At 39.5% G+C, this 20,000-nt stretch overlaps 1 protein-coding gene and 1 long non-coding RNA gene across 5 annotated transcripts; both read right to left on the bottom strand.

The window, feature by feature from the left end:
• Nucleotides 1–1,544: 1,544 nt before the first annotated feature.
• LOC138002916 (uncharacterized) lies at nt 1,545–3,460 on the bottom strand. Of its 4 annotated transcripts, none has more exons than XR_011123372.1 (4): nt 3,444–3,460; nt 3,087–3,168; nt 2,763–2,972; nt 1,545–1,819 (listed from the first exon to the last, which is right to left on the bottom strand). It is a non-coding gene; the product is annotated as an uncharacterized lncRNA (long non-coding RNA). The 4 variants fall into 4 exon arrangements; XR_011123370.1 differs by having other exon boundaries at nt 3,087–3,171; nt 3,444–3,458; XR_011123373.1 differs by having other exon boundaries at nt 3,439–3,455.
• A 10,301-nt stretch (nt 3,461–13,761) lies between these two features.
• On the bottom strand, nt 13,762–16,047 carry LOC138002915 (uncharacterized). Its single transcript, XM_068848884.1, has 3 exons — nt 15,749–16,047; nt 15,481–15,625; nt 13,762–15,065 (listed from the first exon to the last, which is right to left on the bottom strand). The coding sequence occupies exons 1-3, from the start codon at nt 16,045–16,047 to the stop codon at nt 14,829–14,831; spliced, it is 681 nt and encodes a 226-aa protein (XP_068704985.1). The 3' UTR covers nt 13,762–14,828.
• Between the last annotated feature and the right edge of the window lie 3,953 nt (nt 16,048–20,000).

Below are 20,000 nucleotides of genomic sequence, written 5' to 3'. Positions count from 1 at the left end.
TTCAGAGTGAATTTCGTCAAGGAAAACCTATTCGAAAAGGAAGGATAAGAGTGTAGATATGCATTTACTAACATAATCAAGGTGATGTTTAGTGGAAGAGGGCAATTTACTAGTGAGGCTTCTTTCACGATTTTTCCCTAGTTGTTTAATTGAGCTTAGATTTTTCCTTCTGCGATATAGCAGCTCATTAATTTCTTCCCAGGTTTTTTTTCTTGTTAGCGACATTATGTTCGAAACACTATAGTAATATCTCTTTTTGCTTCACCGAATTAATTACCTAGAGTCATGACTTGATGCATACAATTTACTTTTAACTGTAATCGATGCCTTAATTCCAGTGGTGATCCAAGGTTTAGATAGCTGTTTTGCTTTCCGATTTGACATTCTTTTAATGGGTACATGTTCAGTTCACAATTTTATTATACTTGTTGTAAAACGTGGAAAGTAACCTATCCGGACAGTAAGCTCCACTTGCAATCATTCTATCCCAATCAGCTTCATTGCACCCCTCTCTGATGGAATTTCCAGACTTACCGGAACTTTCGTGTACTATTTGCGAGAGATGTCGGTTTTTAGTCTTCCTACTGAACGAGAGCTCATATGGACAAGCGAAAGAACAATGAACATATCAATACACATGGCTTCGCATTCTGTGATGTGGTCAGACGTGGTACATTCGACCAGCGAAAATTCTGAAAATTTGTACCAGCGATTTTTGTTGAATAGAGAGTGCCCTTTGTCAGCTTCCCGTCGAAGCAGCTAAATACCGTAAGCCACACATGTACGCATTGCGGACCTATTTTTTCCTTAGCACTCGTTCCCTCTCAACTGATATAATCAGTCTCGCTATGAGTCGTCGCAACGCGCAATTGAAAATTTGTTTCTCTGATATCCGTTCATCGCCATAGGAGTTCTTCAATCGCAAAGACAAACTGAAGGCCTTGGACTTGTTTAAACGTCGCATTTCACATGTGCCAAATCTAATGCAAATGAGCGAAAAATATAAGTTTTCTCATTTGCATGTGATTCGGCGCATGTGAAAGGCGACGTTTAAAACGGACCTTACGTAATCTACGTAAATGGCTTTGATAATTTTCAATTTAGCTTGGTGTGAATCATCTCGTTCTTACATGTATTGTCCCTCTTGCGTACTGAAGGGTTGTGTGTCCATTTCAACTCAAGCTCTCTTTAACACGATATTGTGAAATTGAAATCCAGTGATTCGGGTTTTGTCAATTAATGTTGAATAATAACGAAGGAGAACTGATTCTCAGTGATTAAGTTCTTGAATAAGACGATTCATTCTGAATTTGCTTTTCCTGGATAATTAATGCTTGTCTATCGAACTGCAATAACAGGTACATATTTATAACGGGATTTACAGAATCCCAAAAGGTAAAATCGCAGTGCGCAGAGGTTTCTGCATGCATTACTCGTTGAAATTTAATTTGGCATAATAAGTCAAGCTTCCTTGGTGACGTCAAAGACAACAAATTTCTTAGCTTGTAATGTTCTACAACCGATCGATGACTAAACAAGGCATCTCGAGAGATTTTTTTTATTTTTCGCGAATCTTTAGATATACTGATCCAACACAACAGTGATGGCTATTATTGGGTTACAAGTGAACGATCCTCCTCTTAACCGTTTAAGGCTATTTTATCATTGTAAAGAAGAAACTAATGTTATCGCGAGTAAAATGCTGCAGTTGCATTATCGTGGTAACCAATGATCATTAACATTCTTCTGGACTTCTGCGCTGTCGCATTCCAGGCTTCTCAGCACGTGGAAACAACGGATTGATGCTGCGTGCTTCTCTCTGAAATTTCAGATAAGATAAATGTTAAAACTTGTGTTACCCTGATCAACTTTGCCAACATGACATAACAGGTTTCGAGCTGTCGTCACTTCGACCAGGTTCGCGTGCCTAAACGGTAATCTGAAAGCAGAAAAGTTCAAGCTTCTTGGGAATTAATTTATTTTTAATGCTTGCCTTGAGAGCCGGGGATCCGGGCTCAAGGCACGTAATTTGTTCCTCGTAGTCCTTGGTTCAACTTCTCAGCTGCACTTGCATATACTTACATACATCAAGAGATTATGAAGGTAAGCTCTTACCTTTATAATCTCTTGCATACATACATACTTTATTGAACCTCCCCAAAGAGGCTTTTCAGAAACAATAATAATTATATAATAATAATAATAATTTGCATAATTATTTAAATTATTTACAAGATTAAAATAACTACACATCAGTATCAATTACATAACTACTTATCAATATATCAAGTTTGTTCCTTAAACGCTTCTTAAAGATTATTTCGTTACTACAAAGTTTTAAATTCTATAGTCCACTAGCTTGCCTCCGGCCAGTTGCAGGGATTCTTAACAAAGTTGGTGTTGAATGTTCTGTTCGGTCATGATTGTTTCATTAGCCCTGAAAAGCCCCTATTGGGAGTGGTCAATTGAGCATGCATGCGTGAAGGTAAAAACTGTACGATTGTTCTCTTCTGCATGTTTGAGACACAAGAAACATCACCCTTATGTCCAGCGACAAGGAAAGCCGTTAAGCTTCTGATACCTAGCTTTTGTGAACTGTGTAAACTATAACACTGACCAAAATTGGCTGATATGCTTGTCTTTCAAAATTTGAAGGCGAAAGGAAAATATATGGTGATTCGTTATGGTATCATCCCTCCCCTGATACTTCCGTTTCCCCGGAACAAAAGCAACACATCCAAGGTACTTATCACATGTCAAACCTTTTCTTTAAACATTCTTTTTACAAGACGTCCACAAAACGGTTTCTCTCGAGCTGCTTCGCATTCACTCTCCACAACCAAAGTGGCGAGTACAAAGACAGCAACAAGAATGACAAGAGCTTTTTTGTTCATCTTTAGCTTGTGCAATATAGTCCGTTGCTGTGATGTGGCAAAAGTATATTGTCTGTTGTCTGCGTCGGAACTGTTTTCCTAAATGGACAAAAATTATTAATTAAACACAGCAAACTCGAAGTTACTTTTCCAATTTAAGTGATAGAGACTGAATAGTTATTCAGTTAAATCTCGACAATACTTGGAACTTACCTGCGTGATATCTTTAATTTGAGCTGGCAATCAGTTCACTGAGCGGGGCGTAAAAATGTCTCTTCTTTTGAAGCTCTGAAAACTTCTGAAACAAAACAGCCAATCAGATCACCGGAAAAAAAGAGAAACATCACGTACATGACCTTTAAGAGTGTTATCTTTATCTCATTGTTTTACTGGTCAGGCTTATATTGTTTTTTTCGTATGCTAATTTGTTCCTCTCACGATTTGAACATTTGAACCTTTAATCGGAATCCCACAATCTTGGAATGTGATTCGCTTTTGTCAGCGAAACTGCATAGTTGTTCAATTAGATCTCGACAGTACTTGTAACTTTCCTGTAACTACGTACCTTACCTATTTTCATGCGTCACTTCTTGAGAAGCTCTGAAAAGTTGATGTGACCTATTTAAAAGGCACCAGACTGAAAAAAAAACACATCACGTGCTGATCAGGCTTATCTTGCTTTTCTCGTATGCTAATGTTTGAACCTTTGATCGGACTGCAGAGGGACACAATAGACCTTTTTACCGATACGGCGGCCATTCAAGTTTGATTTCTATTGTTTCAAATAGCTATTATGGGATGCCCAGGGGGCAAATACACATTAATTTGTGTGAGTGTGAGTGTTGTGGAACAAGATCACAATTAATCCTCTATGGATAAATCGATACATTTTAATGAAGCAAAAACCACATGCCTGCACCCACTGGATGCCATCAGTTTAAAGCTTTAATGGTTATCAGGCTCATAAAGATACAATGCAATTTCATTTTCCCTAAGTTATAAAAACAACGTTAACAAGTAATATCAGATCCACTGATAGGAAATTAGAATCCCATCTGGAGGCTGCGGCTACGGAGGGGAAAAATCCACTATGTAAAGATGCCGTAGCAACCAGTTGCATGGTATTTTTTATTCCAGTATGCATGGCGGGAGTTTAGAGAACGCGTTAATTTATTCGAAGCTTCAGGGGCGAAGCGTGAGAATTAAAAGGTGTACGCACACGAAGAATGTGTGAGTGTTCTGGAAGAAGATCACAATTAATCCTCTCTGGATAAATCGATATATCTTAATGAAGCAAAAACCACATGCCTCAGTGCACCCACTGGATGCCATCAGTTTAAACTTCTATGGTTATCAGGCTCATAAAGATACAATGCAATTTCATTTTCCCTAAGCTATAAAAACAACGTTAACAAGTAATATCGGATCCACTGCCGTAGCAACCAGTTGCATGGTATTTTTTAATCGAGTATGCATGGCTGGAGTTTAAAGAACGCGTTAATTTATTCGAAGCTAATGCTGCTTAACGCCCGATGGAGAAGACCCGTGCCAAATAAACAATGGTTTCTTTGTCACGACTTTGACAAGTTATTTAATCGTTCAATCTAGTAAATGAATCACGAGAGCTTTATTTCCTGATCAGTTCTTGATGGTCAACTGATTCTTGAAAGTTCACTGCTTAGTTTCTAATTTTTGTAGGCTTACAAAACTGACACTACCACATGAAAGATCATGTTGAGATTGGTCATTTGGCCAAGTATGATGCTTTTAGGGTGAACAGAGACCAAGTTATGGACCCTGAAACATGGTTCAAAATCCATACAGTCAATTTTTTCTCAGGCTCTTCCACATGTTAAACTCCTCGTTAAGGAATAAGGGACCCCACGATAGTGATTCGATTCTATTGTTGTCATTGCTCAAAAACAAAAACAAAACAAAGGCAAAAAGGGAAAAGTGCAACTAAACCATGTTACTAAGATTTGTGTATCAAAGTGACAAAACAAGGAGTCACTTGATCCTTGAAACTACACCCTTTGACTTAAATGGTGTCGTTGTTTGTTATAAGGCTCTTAAGGATACAATGCACTATTGTTTTTGTCCAAAAATAATATTCATACTGTCAACACGAGCCATGAGCTTATAACCCGTTCTTGACACCACAGGCCCAGATCTTATATCTGAGCATGATTCGAGGCTCTGGGAAACTCTCTTTCTCGCGTTCCCCGAGCTGCGATCCTCTTGGCCAGCGCCGCGGATCGAGAGCTCTGGAAAGCTCTGCAGGGTTCCAATCCGTTCTCGTCACTGATTGGTCAGATTGCAATAATAAAACCCTAACCGGCTAAGCGGAAGAGAATGGCCGAAGGGATACTGTTTTCTGTTTGCCGTACTTGCAACGGAAGTATTATTAGTAAGAACCATCCTTTGGATTTATTTGGTGAGGAGACAATTAGGGAAGGAATCGTACAGGATTGAAAAGAGTTTTCTGGTTTGAAAATTTCTGTCGACGAACATGTAGAACTTGTTACGTTACTGTCACGACATTTCAGGAGTTTGTGAAGACGGTAGTTCATTTGAAAGCTCAATAGGAATCGGTTATCCAATCTAAAAGAAGGAATTCTGTGCCGCAGAGTCCTTCGTTCACCAGGTGTGGGACGCGAGAAAAAAAGGAGCAAGGTCAGCTGGTTATATGTTACGTAGGATTTTGATTAAGTTCGATTCATGTGTTTACAGTGTAATGGGCCATCCCATTTATTATGAGCACCCACCCCCCTATTGAGGGGCTTGGAAATCCAGGGGGAGGGAGGGGGTAAGTGGGGGTGATTTCTGATGGGGGGGGGGGGGGGTGTGTCGGCACTTTGATCTTTAATATCCTACCCTCAATAGGGGGGAGGAGGTGCGTCTATTAAATGGAATGGCCCAATTATTGTTCGCGTGTGTTTAACAACGCATAGCCTTAAGCTTGACTCCGTAGCGATTTGGAATGCGGCCGTGGTGAGGAAGAAAAGATTAAGCCAATAGCTAACCCGGTTATTGCACACTTTTTTTGATACACTCTCTTTCTGCAATAATGAATTTTGTAAGTACATTTTCTTTGTGCAATATTGCATTAAAGTTGGAAGTTGATTCCTTTCATGTCCAGTTTGCATTAGTTATAAAAAATCAAGTTTAAATCTCAAGTGATCTTGATAACCTGCATCTTCTGGATAGTTTCTAATCGAGAGGAGAGCTTGAAGGAAAAACAACTTTTGAGTTCTCAGTTTTCAAAGGATTGTTATGGCCACAGTAAATTGGGTGCCTAGGGGTTCCCCATTGACGAGTAAAATCGTCTGGCAGTAGACAGAGTAAAATACTAAGTCTGGCCGGTTTAGGCTGGTTTGGGCATTAATTAACTTTCAAATCACTGTTTTAGGCCAGTATATAATTTATTAAACTGGTAAATCCTAGGGTCAGAAGAGCTGCAGTTAGCCAATAACCTATTCTTCGACAGGCCTCAATACTTGGGCTCGTGCATGAGGAACCCTGTTACATGCCAAATTGTCTCCATGTTACATTGATTGGATACAGTGTTATGTTTAGTCAGCTGAAGAGAAATCAACATAATTCAGATTGTCCCTGTTTGCACCAGAAAAAAGCCCCGCGTGCATTTTGGACTATCTTGCCAGATGCACCCAACAGGTGAAGGTTTGGTTGAATCTGCTTCAATGGCCAGTGCTTAGTAGAAAAATGCCGTCCAGAAGTGCTCCTCTTTAGATAAGGCAACCATTCAAATAGTTAATTTTTGTTGTGTTATTTAAGTATTAGAGGACGTTTACCATGTTTACATAGCCTCCTCTAAAACGAAGGGCAGTTGGGAGAATTCTCAGTTATGCAAACCCACGACACAGTCGAGCGTTTGCATAACTGTTGAGCATCCCCTTGCGTTTATATGAGGCTATGTAAACACAGAAAAAAGGCCACTATTGCTTTTGTAAAATATTTCTCAAAAATAGTTAATTTGATAAATGAAGGAAAATGCTGGTTTTCTACTTCTTCATTGAAACAGACTTTCTTGATATATGCTCATATTTCCTACCAGCCAATCAAAACGAGCATCTGACATCACAAAACCAATCAAAATTTGTGTGATGTCACAGCCGTGTTTACATACTCTCATCTATGCACACCTATTGATAAATCGGAGTGTTTGTACTATCCTTGTAATTCTTTTATAATTTATAATGTGCAATGATATTCATATGCAAAATACAGTTTTCCTGTTATTGGCAATAATAATAATATGATAACTTTTAGAACAACAAAGTTAGTCATTTATCTTATTACTCTCAATAATTTTGCTCAAACCAACAAACTAAAGATGAAGACCATGAATAATAATTTATTTGTGCCCAATCAGTGTTAAAATTCACAATAAAATTATTGATGATATTTTATATGTATATCATGTGTTAACTGAATAAAACAGTGAATATATCAAACAACTGTCAACAAGGATGAATAGTGGAGCAAAACCTCAGCAGATTTTGAAACATTGTGATGGAAGACATGGTTTTTTGAGATGCAATTAACGGAGTTTTCCTTAAGCATATCAATGACCAGTGCAAGAAGCTGTGCAAAAAGAGTGATATGGTTCCTCAGTTTTGCTATTGCCAAGATCTAAGAACAAGGCGTCCAATGATCTATTTTTTTCTAATATGAAAACACCTTATTAATATTATAAGTGAAATTCAGGCAACTTAAATGATTTCATCCTGCATGTAGCTAAATTTTTATCAAGATTTGTCCCCCAATATCATTATTTGTCATCAATAGGGTTAAAATACAAAGGAACTTAATGGGAATCAAACAATAATTATTTAGGTTGGAATCATAACTTTAAACTTACATTTAGCTTTGACGAACAACAGTTACAGAGTAAATTGACTACTGGGTGCAAATATACAGATTTGATCCAATCAGTCAGGGTGAAGGGCTGGCGCAGTGGTGAGAGCACTTGCCTCCCACCAGAGTGGTCTGGATTCAATTCCCAAACTCAGCGTCATATGTGGGTTGAGTTTGTTGGTTCTCTTCTCTGCTCCGAAAGGTTTTTCTCCAGGTACTCCGTCTCTCTCCGTCTCTCAAGAATTCCGGACGGTCGGACAAATTTTGGCCGACCAAACTCGTGATCTGATTGGCTGTTGAAACGCCGGAAGTGAAAATGCCATCGTGATTCCGCGGAGCTCTCGCGAAGTCCTCTAGACTAATCCGCCATAGTGTACGAAAAACTTTGCTCCCTTTTGTTCTTACAATGCCGTGGACGGTGCAACTTGATTTTATTTGTATAAATGGAGATATGCCATCTGAAAGATCTCATAACTTGTCCAGAATCGGGTTTGAATCTCTGGTACGAGTGAAATTATTGATTCCGTTGTCGAGCTCTGTGGCCATGTGGTTGAAATTCCTTTGGCACAAACTTCCCTGTTGTTTTGAAAGCTAAATAACTGGTTCTTTCAAATGGCAATGAAAGATGATGCATATTGGTTTCCTGGATGAGACAAAGGACATATATATCAACAGGAGGAGATGCTGATAAAATCGCAAGTTACACGAAAGCATGTTTTGAATATCTGTGTATGTCAAACGGCTTTATTTACTTACTGTACATGACACGGTTTGTTTGCACAATTTGGAGGCAATATAATATATTTCCAGTTAATTTAACTTAAAACTCGCACTCCAGAAACTAAAATGGCATGTTTCCAGAGAGACCAATTGTACAAAAATAAAAGAAACTTTGCGAGTCCATCTTACTGTTCGTACTCCATCAAAAAATTAACAGCCAAACTTATCATGATTTGACTGCAACTGAAGATATTACCCGAAAAAATCACCAAAGAAACCTTCATGGGCAAACACGTTAAAGGAATGTTTTTTTCTTTAAAAATCTATTGCCAAACCGTCCAACGACAAAATGCTAGGTTATCTCAATTACAAATTAAGTATCAAGCTTAACAGATTGCATATTCAGTGAAGTTCGGAGGAAGAATTACACTGGCCTTTGCCGCAATAAAGTCGTCGACAACATTCCTTATGCTTTAAATGTGTTTTTCTCAAGTTATAAAAGCCAACGGTAACTTTCGAATTCGTTTAATTTTCCTCCCACGGTAATTAACTCTGGTCAAAACAAAATAGCGTGAATCTGCCGTCCACGCGTGTATTGTGTCATGGAAGTAAATTTGATTGGCCGATGAAGGACATGTCAATCAATCAAAAAAAGTGGGCGGAAGGAATTTCGAAGAGGAATTTGGTCAGGCTCTATTTTTCGTTTCGCCAACTCTACAATACGTACCACGCGAAACTAAAATAGAGCCTGATCGCAGGTTACATTTAAATATGTATATACCTGATTAAAGATGGCTTTTTCAAAGAGTTTGGCAATTACAGAAAGTACAAAAATTGGCCTGTAATTGGCTGGGTCAACCTTCGAGTCAGCTTTGAAAACTGGAGTTACTCTAGCACTCTTCCAGTCTTTGGGAATGATTCCAGTAGAAATAACTAAATCAAAAATATGTGTCTGGGAGGACGCAATTAATGTAAAGTTGAATTTTAACGATAGCTCTACTAGGCAACTTGGAATACCATCAAGGACATCAGCCTTGCCCTCAAGAATATCATTCCCAAGTTTGCGCAATCCGTCAATAGTAAGTAATTCAAACTCGAAGGTACTATCACAAGATTCTACAAAATCACGAAAGCTGACTCGAGGGGGATTTATGTTAGCCGCTAAGTTAGGGCCAATATCGGTAAAATGCCTGTTTAAAGCGTTGCTTAGCTCATGAGGGTCAGTTATCACCGTGCCACCAATAATCAAATTGACGCCGGAGCAAAGTTTTTCTTTCGCGATAATAATGTATTAATTCCATTCCAAGTCGCTTTAGCTTTCCCAACGTTATCTTCGAAGTACGAATGATAGTAATTCTTTTTAATTGGAGGCCTTAATAGAATGGTTTACACGATTCTTAAGTCGCCTGTACTGTGCCCATTTCAACTGATCACTGGTGATGGTTGCGATTCGCTTTATTCTGTCTCTTTCCCACACAATCGTTTGATTTCAGGGGTGAGCCAAGGGAGCCGTAGGGCGCTTTCCACTTGACAGAACTGACCGGCCAGACCGGGTATATTTGGAGGGACTAAGTCTAAGTGAACAATCTTCCAAGACGCTATATACTCCACTAGAAGAATGCGAGGGATTATCATGCCAGTGTTCCTTCAAATTGTTACATTTTCTTTGCAAAATGACAGGTCTGGCCGGCCAGTTCTGACAAAAGGAAAGCCCTCTTAGAGTTTCTAACACTCCTTTTCTTAACAGGTGCGTGAAGGTTGGCTACTGCTAAAAATGATTGTTTCCACACTTCCCATGCTCTTTAAGTAGCATATAGTCGATGTAATGAACACTATATTGAAGGCTTTCCTTTTCATTTAATTGTTAAATTTGATTCCTTTTCAATTCACTAATTAAGTTTTCTTTCACCCTTTATGTCATTAGTTTAACACCTTTTGAGTTTTACACTTCTTGTGGACTTTGTCTTAGCTTAGTTTTAGTTACCCTGCGTGTGTGTAGTGTGGAGCTTGTCAGCGTTTATAATAATTTAGCAGAAAGTTACCTTTGACTGTTGCAGCGCAAGCGGGAACCGATGTGTAAGTAAAACGTTTATGTTAGTCCTAAGGAAAGGTTACATTGTAGTATTTTGACTTAGTAAAATCGCGGTTTCTGTAGGATCATTTGCTTTGGGTTTACACGTGTCACACCTCAGTTTTAAGGTTCTATTTTGTTTCTTTCATTTGCGAAACTGTCTGTAATTATTATTCCTTGTAGTTTAGGTTTCTGTTTTATATAGTTCTTCTGTACGATTGTGTACATCTTAAGTCATTCTTTTTCACGTTTCAATATCATAGTGGCACTCCCAAAAAACATCTGTTTCATCAAAGCTATGATCGCAATGTCCGTTCTTGTACATATACGATTCCTATTGTTTATTTCCCTAGCACTTAGTGATTAGTTTATTGATTACATTGTGTTTCAGTTTACGCTTGAATATTGTCGATTAAATCACCGTTAATCAAAGTTGGTTTTCCGTGGTACCTTTGACCTTAAGCAGTAAACCAACCGCTATTCAGCTCATCGCGACACGTTGTCTGGCTTGTGACTCCGCGCCTTTCAACAGACGCCGTGAGCGGCGCTACAGTCGGTAAGTGATTTAGAACTTGATGTGACGCGTGTGGGCTCCTTGATCAATTGAGCATATTGATGCGATTCACAGAGTTCAATAAGGTGTCTAGTTTCATTAGCAGGGGTAGCTGCCATCATGTCACAGTTGAAATCACCTATTATATTTGATTCAACATTTTCTGCTTCAATCTTTCCCATAAGGGCCTCGAATTTATCAAATAGCTCAATTGGTGAATTCGGGGTCTGTACCAGTTTGAAAGAAGAAATGGCTTGGCCTTGGGCTTTTGAATTTCAATACACAAGAACTCAAGAATCTGGATCAGATTTTACGTTCTAATTCGCTTCGCTCAAACGAACGTAAAACATTTTACCCTTAAATTCCCGTAATACAAACAAATACCACGAGAAATATGGTAGGATGCGCAAGCGTATCCAAAACAGTTTATTATAAGATAGAAATTACAAAAAGAAATTGATATTGCTCTTTTTTTTTTTTTTTTTTTTTTACAACTCTTAGATACTACTGTATGCAGAAACTAATCTACGCTCGATAATACGTTACGAACCTAAATACTTAGTTACATGCAACCTGTTTTCAAGGCTTTCTTCAACATACATATCCTTGGCAGAATCAGATTTCCACCTACCAGGAATTTTAAGTAGTCTTTCTGGAATCGAATTTCTACTATGGCGTACGGCAGCTGTAATGCCACCGGATCTTAAACTATGAAGACCATAAACATTAAGGTTGTATAGCCCAGCTGACTTAAGGTATCCCTTAAGATATCTCTACAGGTAGTATAAGAAATCTTTCCGCTCCTCAGGGTATAGCTAGAAGTACTACGGTGAAAAACAATTGGTCTAAATAAAGGGAGAGGACTGTTTAAGTCAATACCAGATAAATCTAAATAACGTTGTAAAACACCAACAGGACAGTACTTAGATCCAGATGCACTAATATAGACGAAATTCCCTTCCCTATAAACATCTGTCTTACTACGAGGCACAAAAATTCTTATATAATCGCTGTGAAATTCGATATGCTCTGGAACGATATTGCATAATTCGTCATAACGAAAAAACCCTGCGAAGGCTAAAGAGCACAACGCAGCAATACGGAGATTCTTTAAATTAGCATCTTTCCTGTTATGAATATCTAAAATACGCCTTATAATTTCTGTGGAAATAGGCTTCTTTTTCATAACTGGCTATGACTTCTGGCGTTTAGCAGATTCGACGACATTTCTGCAAAATTCGCTATCTAAAGGATTACGATCCAAACTAGGGACAAAAGAATGTAACCATTTAAGGGCCGCATGGGCTAAAATTACTGAGGAACTAGAAGCGGAAGACTGCTGAACTTCAAACAAATATAGAGAAACAACACTAAGAGAAAAAGGTAACTGCATGTTGAACTGTCTACTTTTAGACCAGTCCAAGAACTTTCTGATAACACGAACGTAAGCTTTAGTGGTCGAATCCGACCTGGACTTCAACATAACATTTAGCACTTCATAAACGTTGATTGAAGAAAACTGTTGAAAGCCTTTCCAACAATTACTTGATAGCATAATCTGTAAAGACAAGAACAAAACATACATACTAGAAGAACAAAAGAAAGACAGAACATCCTTTAATAACCGTACAAAATCAGTACCCGTGGCCAGTGCCACGTAAGACGTTAAATGATCGTATGGGCCAGTGCCGCGTAGATCAACAACCATTGATGAGGCCAGTGCCACGTAAGACGTTAAATGATCGTATGGGCCAGTGCCGCGTAGATCAACAACCATTGATGAGGCCAGTGCCACGTAAGACGTTAAATGATCGTATGGGCCAGTGCCGCGTAGATCAACAACCATTGATTAGGCCAGTGCCACATAAATCAACTATACTCCTATTAGGACAGCACCATATGAAATGACAGACCAAACATTAGGCCAGTGCCTTACAAATAAACGGCATACTGCCTTGGCCAGCGCCAACAACTGAAAAAACATAGGCTAGTAGACACACCGTCCAATAAATTAATCAGTAAATTTTAGTCTAACGGCCTTCTGAGATTTACGATAATGTAATACGCGTGGGATGATACCAACTGGATGGACTACTAAGCAATTTTCCCCTCGAAGAGACTGAAAGAAAAATCAACACCCGAGGAATTGGGATTCCAAAACCTCGAGAAATACCTGGGGATCTTGCGGTTATAATAATTTGCAAAGCAATCTACACTATGCGGACCCCACAAGTCATCGAGAAAAAGAAAAAATTCTTCAGTAATTTGCCAATCATCAGTATCAATTAAACGACTTATATAAACAGCTTGTTGATTCGAAGTGCGAGGGATCCACTGTACATCTAAATGAATTCCTGATCGGATACAAATATCAAAAATCCCTCTGGCCATTTGTGCAAACCTAATTTCATGCTGCCCACTTCAACAATCTGAGCAGCTACTTGGCTATCCGTAAACCACTTAACATGTGATCCAACACTGAGGCAAATGATTGCAAAGAAACTCAATAACAGACAGTTCTCTCCACATTGAACTTTGACCTCTCTCGTTCTCCGACCACGTTTTGTGGCACACAAATCATTGTTAAAATCAGTAATTGCTCCACCTCCGGTGGAACTGGCGTCAGAATACACAAAATAACTTGGTACCTTACTTACGAAGCAATACCTAGTGTTGATATTAACCATACTTTCCTTCCAAAAATACAGTTCTTCCTTGCAGTAATCGTCAAGAAGGGATATAGAATCCCAATTATCCCTGCACGCGGTGGACAAGACACAATGTCTGGTCATTATCCTGCCAATGTTACCAACTACAGGCCAGGTAGAGATAACTTGACCTGTGAAGGAAGACAACTCTCTCGCGGTAACTTTGAAATCGGCTTCAATAATATGATCAATTGAGTTAATGATCTTAACAATTCTCCTTTCCACAATTTTAAAAGTACCTAATGCAGCATTCCAGGTAATACCCAGCCAGTCCAATACTTGGGTGGGTTCCCATACCGATTTATCTTCATTGACAACAAAACCTGCGTTGCACAAATCCGCCCTTACAGCCCGGGCCTTAATGAGACAACTTTCTCTATCGTGAACAATCGCCCAACCATCATCCAAGAAGATGGCTTTACAAAGACCCTGTACTCTCCAATAACTTTTTTTTTTTTTTTTTTTTTAAGGCTTCAAAACCTTAGTAAAAACCCAAGGGGCAGAGGACAGACCGAACGGGAGCACAGAAAAAACATAAAATATTTCCTTAATGGAATCGGGCGCACGCCATGAAAACCCCAGCTCTTGTGCAATGTCTACATGATGGTAACCACTTTTTAAATCGAAGGAAAACATGAACCCATCCTTCACAAAATAAGACATAGCAATTTTCCAGTCCTCTTACTTAACACTTTGCTTAATTAATGACTTGATGACATGGCGCAAATCGAGAATAACCTCTTCTTACCGCATGGTTGTTCAGAAACTGACAAAGGATTTACAACAAAAGGCTGCTCATTAACCAAACGCACCCGGTCTGAATTAAGGAGCTCAAGAACAGCTTGATCCACAAAAACAGCATAAATACGAGCCGACTTAATATTTTTCAGTTTTACGGCCAACGGAAAACTAATGAATGGCAGTCTGTAGCCATTTTCAATAATAGACAAAATGAAATCCGGAGCACCTATAGATCTGCAGAAAACTAAATTATTCTTCAGATTACCCTTAACACGTAATGAATGTCAGCTTTCAAGTTCGTAATCCTGTGTAAACTGATGTACCTGCGCCAAGGCATCATCATTGCTTTTGTTGAGCTGATTGGCCTGAGGTTGGCTTGTTGTAGGAGATTCCAGGGAAAGAATTGTAGCTAAGGGACTGGTAACTTCCCGGCCAGAACAAGGATTGGCAGTCCTTAGCCCAGTGTCCAAATTTGCCGCATTTGAAACAGCGGAAGAAGTCGCCAAAAGCGTCTCTACGGCCTGAAAGATAAAGGCAATGACGAAACCTGTAGTAAACGGGAGGTGGGGGGGGGGGGGGGGGGGGGCTTAAAGCAGAAAGATGAATAAACTGTATGGAACCGCAAGCGTGAATGGTACTCAAGAGACAGCGGAGGGTATAAATACTAATAACTGGCCAATCCTGACATACATGAAAAACAGAATGCACAATAGTGGGTGCGGCAGGTGTGAAATGAAAACACCGCAACTAATTACTTGGAATACCAGCGGAAAATATATTTACGTTCTAATTCGCTTCGCTCAAACGAACGTAAAACATTTTACCCTTAAATTCCCGTAATACAAACAAATACCACGAGAAATATGGTAGGATGCGCAAGCGTATCCAAAACACCCATGAACATACAAAGTATAGAGGAGACTCTTTATCTTATACCACGAAAAAGTTGATTATCAGTGCCCAAAGCAATTCTTGGTTTCTTTCCACGATCACTGGAGAGTTGTTCTTTTTGGCGTCTCTTGCGACTCGCAGCTTCCCTTGCCTTCTTAAGACGTTTTTCATCTTCGGAGCCGGATGCAAGCTCGTCTGACTCGTACTCGGCTACGACCTGCCAGCCGTCCATGCTTTTATCAGCATTTTTATCAGCTTCTGCCGCTTTCGAATACGTTGCCTGCCCTCTTGGGAAAGCTTCTTGATTTGCGACAACTTTGGCTCGATGCTTTCACTCTCGGTTTCAATACTTTCCAAAATGGTATCCAGCTCGGCATTAAGCTCAAATTGTTTCTGGTTCCCTTTGAACTTTAGCTGCACAACTTCTTTATCTAACTTACTTCTATGATCGATTTGCTTTCCTTTGTCTTCTAATTTTTTCTCAAGAAAATCTTTGAACATGGAAAAGACTTGATCAACGGCTGCTGAGTTGCCTCCACTGTCACCCGAAGACGTTTGGAATACTTCAGCCGAAACGGACGGACCTTCGCTCTGTATCTGGTCGTTGGGCATCACACGAATAGATGGGCTTAAAGCAGAAAGATGAATAAACTGTATGGAACCGCAAGCGTGAATGGTACTCAAGAGACAGCGGAGGGTATAAATACTAATAACTGGCCAATCCTGACATACATGAAAAACAGAATGCACAATAGTGGGTGCGGCAGGTGTGAAATGAAAACACCGCAACTAATTACTTGGAATACCAGCGGAAAATATATTTATAATCGATGACGTTAAGAATGTACATGGCAACACCACCACCACTTCTGCACCGGTCACGCCTAACAAGTGTATAACCCTATATGGACACTTCGGAATCAGGGAAGTTGTCAAGTTGTCAAGACGAGTCTCACTTAAGGCTAGTATGTCTAATGTCTGAGATTGCATTCTTAAGCGAAGCTCGTTCAGGTATTTAGGCAAACTAACAATATTGACAAATGCAATTTGCAAGCCCTTAAGTTTGGGTAAACTGAAAGTTAGGTCAGGTTCAGATGTACCGTCATGACCAAGTTTCCGGTTATAATAGCCCATTTCCGAGTTGCTGCATACCTCAGTTTAAAAGCGAGTCCTGGTGCACAGCCATTCAAATGGAAATGAGTTGCGTATTCTTATGCAAATCAAACTCATTTCCCTTACAATAGTTGAGCGCCAAGACTCACTTTGAAACCGAGACAAACAGCAACTCGGAAATGGCCTATTCTCATTATGGAGGCTTGGACGAGGTAGGGATAGCAGGCTCATTACCAAATATTCAATTAGAGTTAAGAAAATCAGCATAGCAATTTGAAAGAAGCAAGTGAAGAGCCTTTGCGGTTAAGGTGAACACCCCTAAGATTTAAACAAGTTAAGCCTATATTATTGATGCGGAGCAATGTAAGCCCACGAGAGCTACAAAACGACTTTGTGATTTTATTGGCCTCCTTAATTTTGTCGTTAAGTTTTAAGTTATCTGACCTGGGTAGCAGTGGTGAAATTGCAAGGGCGTAGTCGGGAAATCCTGTTGAATCTGAGTTACCACATTGACAATGCCCTCAGCCACACTGCGCGGATTTTCGTGGCGTATGTTATTATTTCCCACATGGAGGATGCCTGTTTCTCTGTTGTGGTGAAAGTGATTAAATGCAAATTAGTAGAAATAGTAGGAACACACTTTACTTCATTGGGGTTTTGAAATTCGTTGTTCATTAGTCGGATGACTGTTAAAAGGCTCTTGTTCTCTTCACGCAGTGAATTGGCTTCCTGTTTCAAAATGATGTGGTGAGACTCCAACTCCTGCAGTTTCGCTTGAAGTTCTTTGTTCTCATTCTGCAGTGATATGACCAGCTCATTTGCTTAAGACGCGCTCGCTTCGGATTTAAGGTTCTTCATTTCAAAACGGCAGACTTCTTTGACTTTAGCCTCAATAAAAGAAGATAAATCTTCAATTGTGAGCTTGTCATTAGAACAAGCCCAGGCCGTTTCACATTCATCTATGTCAGCGTTCGAGCTGCGCCTCTCAATCGGCTCCTCGCCATGGTCTTGAGATTGAATGGCGGCTCTTAGTCGATCGATTAATATGCTTTTATTTCCATTTCGTTTGAGTCCACGCTTGTTCAATTCTGCTTTTAACTCATCCGTCTTGAGTGAAGAGACATATGGTGCCGGATCTGGAATATCTTGTTCGGAGGAGAATTCACGTTGTTCGGTGCTTACTGCTTCAGAGCTCGCAGACAGACGTCCGACCGCCATCATCATCAAGGGTCATCCAACAAATAATGTAAACCGATTTGCCATCACTTAACTTTTTTTATTTTTATTATTTATTTATTTATTTTGTCATTTGCAAGTTACACAGATTTGAGAAAAATTTAATAAAGGATAGTGACGGGGAAGCCTGAATTAGAAGCCTGGGACTTATATGTGGATCCAGGCTCCCCAAGATTAGTGAGAGTACACATTAAATTTGGGAAAAGATGATGCGATATTACAACACATACATTACAGTATATATAGTTTACGTGATAGAAAGTGCGGCGTACGGGGTTTTTTGCACGAGTTGTTTGTGTCAAAAACCCGAACGAGCGAGGAACGAGCGAGTGAGGGTTTTTGACACGAACAACGAGTGAATAAAACCCCGTACAAAGCACTTTCTATGTCGTGAACTGTTTATTACACATAACATGCGAATTTTCATTAAAATAGTTTTCTGAACGCGAATTAGAAACAAAAACTCACTAACAATAGAACCAAATGCAAATTTAATTTAATTCAATAACAAAGTACGATTTGCACGAGATGCACGAGTGATTGGCATGGAAACGCCGCTATCGTTGATTGGTTATACTTCCACATGTGAAATAGCTGTACGCCATTCTGATTGGCTGTATAGGCCTTTTTCACATGTGAAAATAAAGCGTATAGACTTGTACAAATGAGCTTTATGGAATAAAATTCTCATGTTATGTGTAATAAAAACAAGGACACAGGGAAAAAAAACTAAAAAGATTAATACAACTTATTTACTTTCGATAAAAGTTTACATTTAAGGGAATGTTTAAAATTAGCTAGACTAGTAGACTAATGTCTGCTTAAGGGGTTCTAAAACAGTGTTCCTTGATACGAAATACTAAACTGTTTTAAGGTTGTGCGATACTTATTAATAGATCGAAGGTTCTGGGCAAATCGAGGGTTGTAATTATGGACAAGTGAACCAGAAGTAAGTTAAGAAAAGCTGTTCCCGGTTACACCAGGAATAGACCATTTTACAGTTGTGGCTAAGTTACCAGGCCTAACAATGGGAGCGAGGCTGCCGGTGACCCTGTTTTGAAACAAACCTTCATGCTTTTGTAATGTTAATATGGACTAATTAGCGTTACAACAACACAATTTACATGATAAAAGCAGTGAGGTCTGTATCAATGCAAGGTCACCGGCAGCCTCGCAGCCATTCATAGGTTTGGTGGCTGAGCAAACAACTGTAAAATGGCCTATTGACAAGAGACAAGCACTGTTAAAAATAAATTTATCACTGTCGTGTTTCGATGTGTTTGACCATACAGTGGTTCACCCCGCGATTGATCGATCTCGGCTCATCAGCAAGGATAGACGCCAGAAAACTGATCGAGAAGATTCAGAAGATTTGCTACCATGGCAAGGTGACGTTAGCACTTCCTTACTCTTTACGTGCTAAATGTTCGGTTTCTCTGCGCAGTCTCCGACAACCTTCAATAATTCCTAAAACAATACCTGATTACTCCTGAGACCACACGCTATTGCAAGTTTGCTTCATGCACGCTTTTCTAACACATCGGCGATAATATTTCAAAACATTCATTTCACAAGTTGTTTACAATATTCGCGTCAGTGTTGCATTACAGTTCACAAACTGTCGGCTTCGCTTCCAGTTTGTAAATAGTACTGCTGTTCACGTTGTAAACATCACTTGAACTAAAAACTGTGCATTTTGGAACTTGCCAAACATCGTTATTTTCGGTGACGACCGAAGGAATCTTGGGCTCCCTGGGTATCCTTGTCAATATAAGTAACTTTTTGACTCATTCATTCGAAATACACTGTATGGATGACTTGTTGTAAAGAGTGGGATCGTGGCTTGAAGACGGCGTAAACGAAAGCGGAAGTGATATCATTGTCTAGAGGTACGAGCAACCGCTGGCTAGTTGCAGTCGCTCTTAATCATGGTGAGGTTATGCCATTTTGGGTGGTAATTGCTTCGTACGACATAACACACATTTACAAGAACTTCAGTGGCCTAAACTAAACTAACTTAGCTTAAAATGTTACTCAAAGTTTATTCTGAATGGTGCAAGTCGTTTTACAACCAAAATCTAGACAAGCAGAATCAATGACGAAAGGTACAAATGCTGGATGACAAACGAACGAAGCTAATAAGAGATCACTGATGTTTCTGTCATTCAACATGGCGGCCATGACGACGAACATTTCCGCACAATTATACAAGGCTC

This window comes from Montipora foliosa, chromosome 5 (assembly GCF_036669935.1).
Source record: "Montipora foliosa isolate CH-2021 chromosome 5, ASM3666993v2, whole genome shotgun sequence".
NCBI lineage: Eukaryota > Metazoa > Cnidaria > Anthozoa > Scleractinia > Acroporidae > Montipora > Montipora foliosa.
Note: the sequence above shows the minus strand (reverse complement) of the source record. Positions and strands in the feature narration are given on the sequence as shown.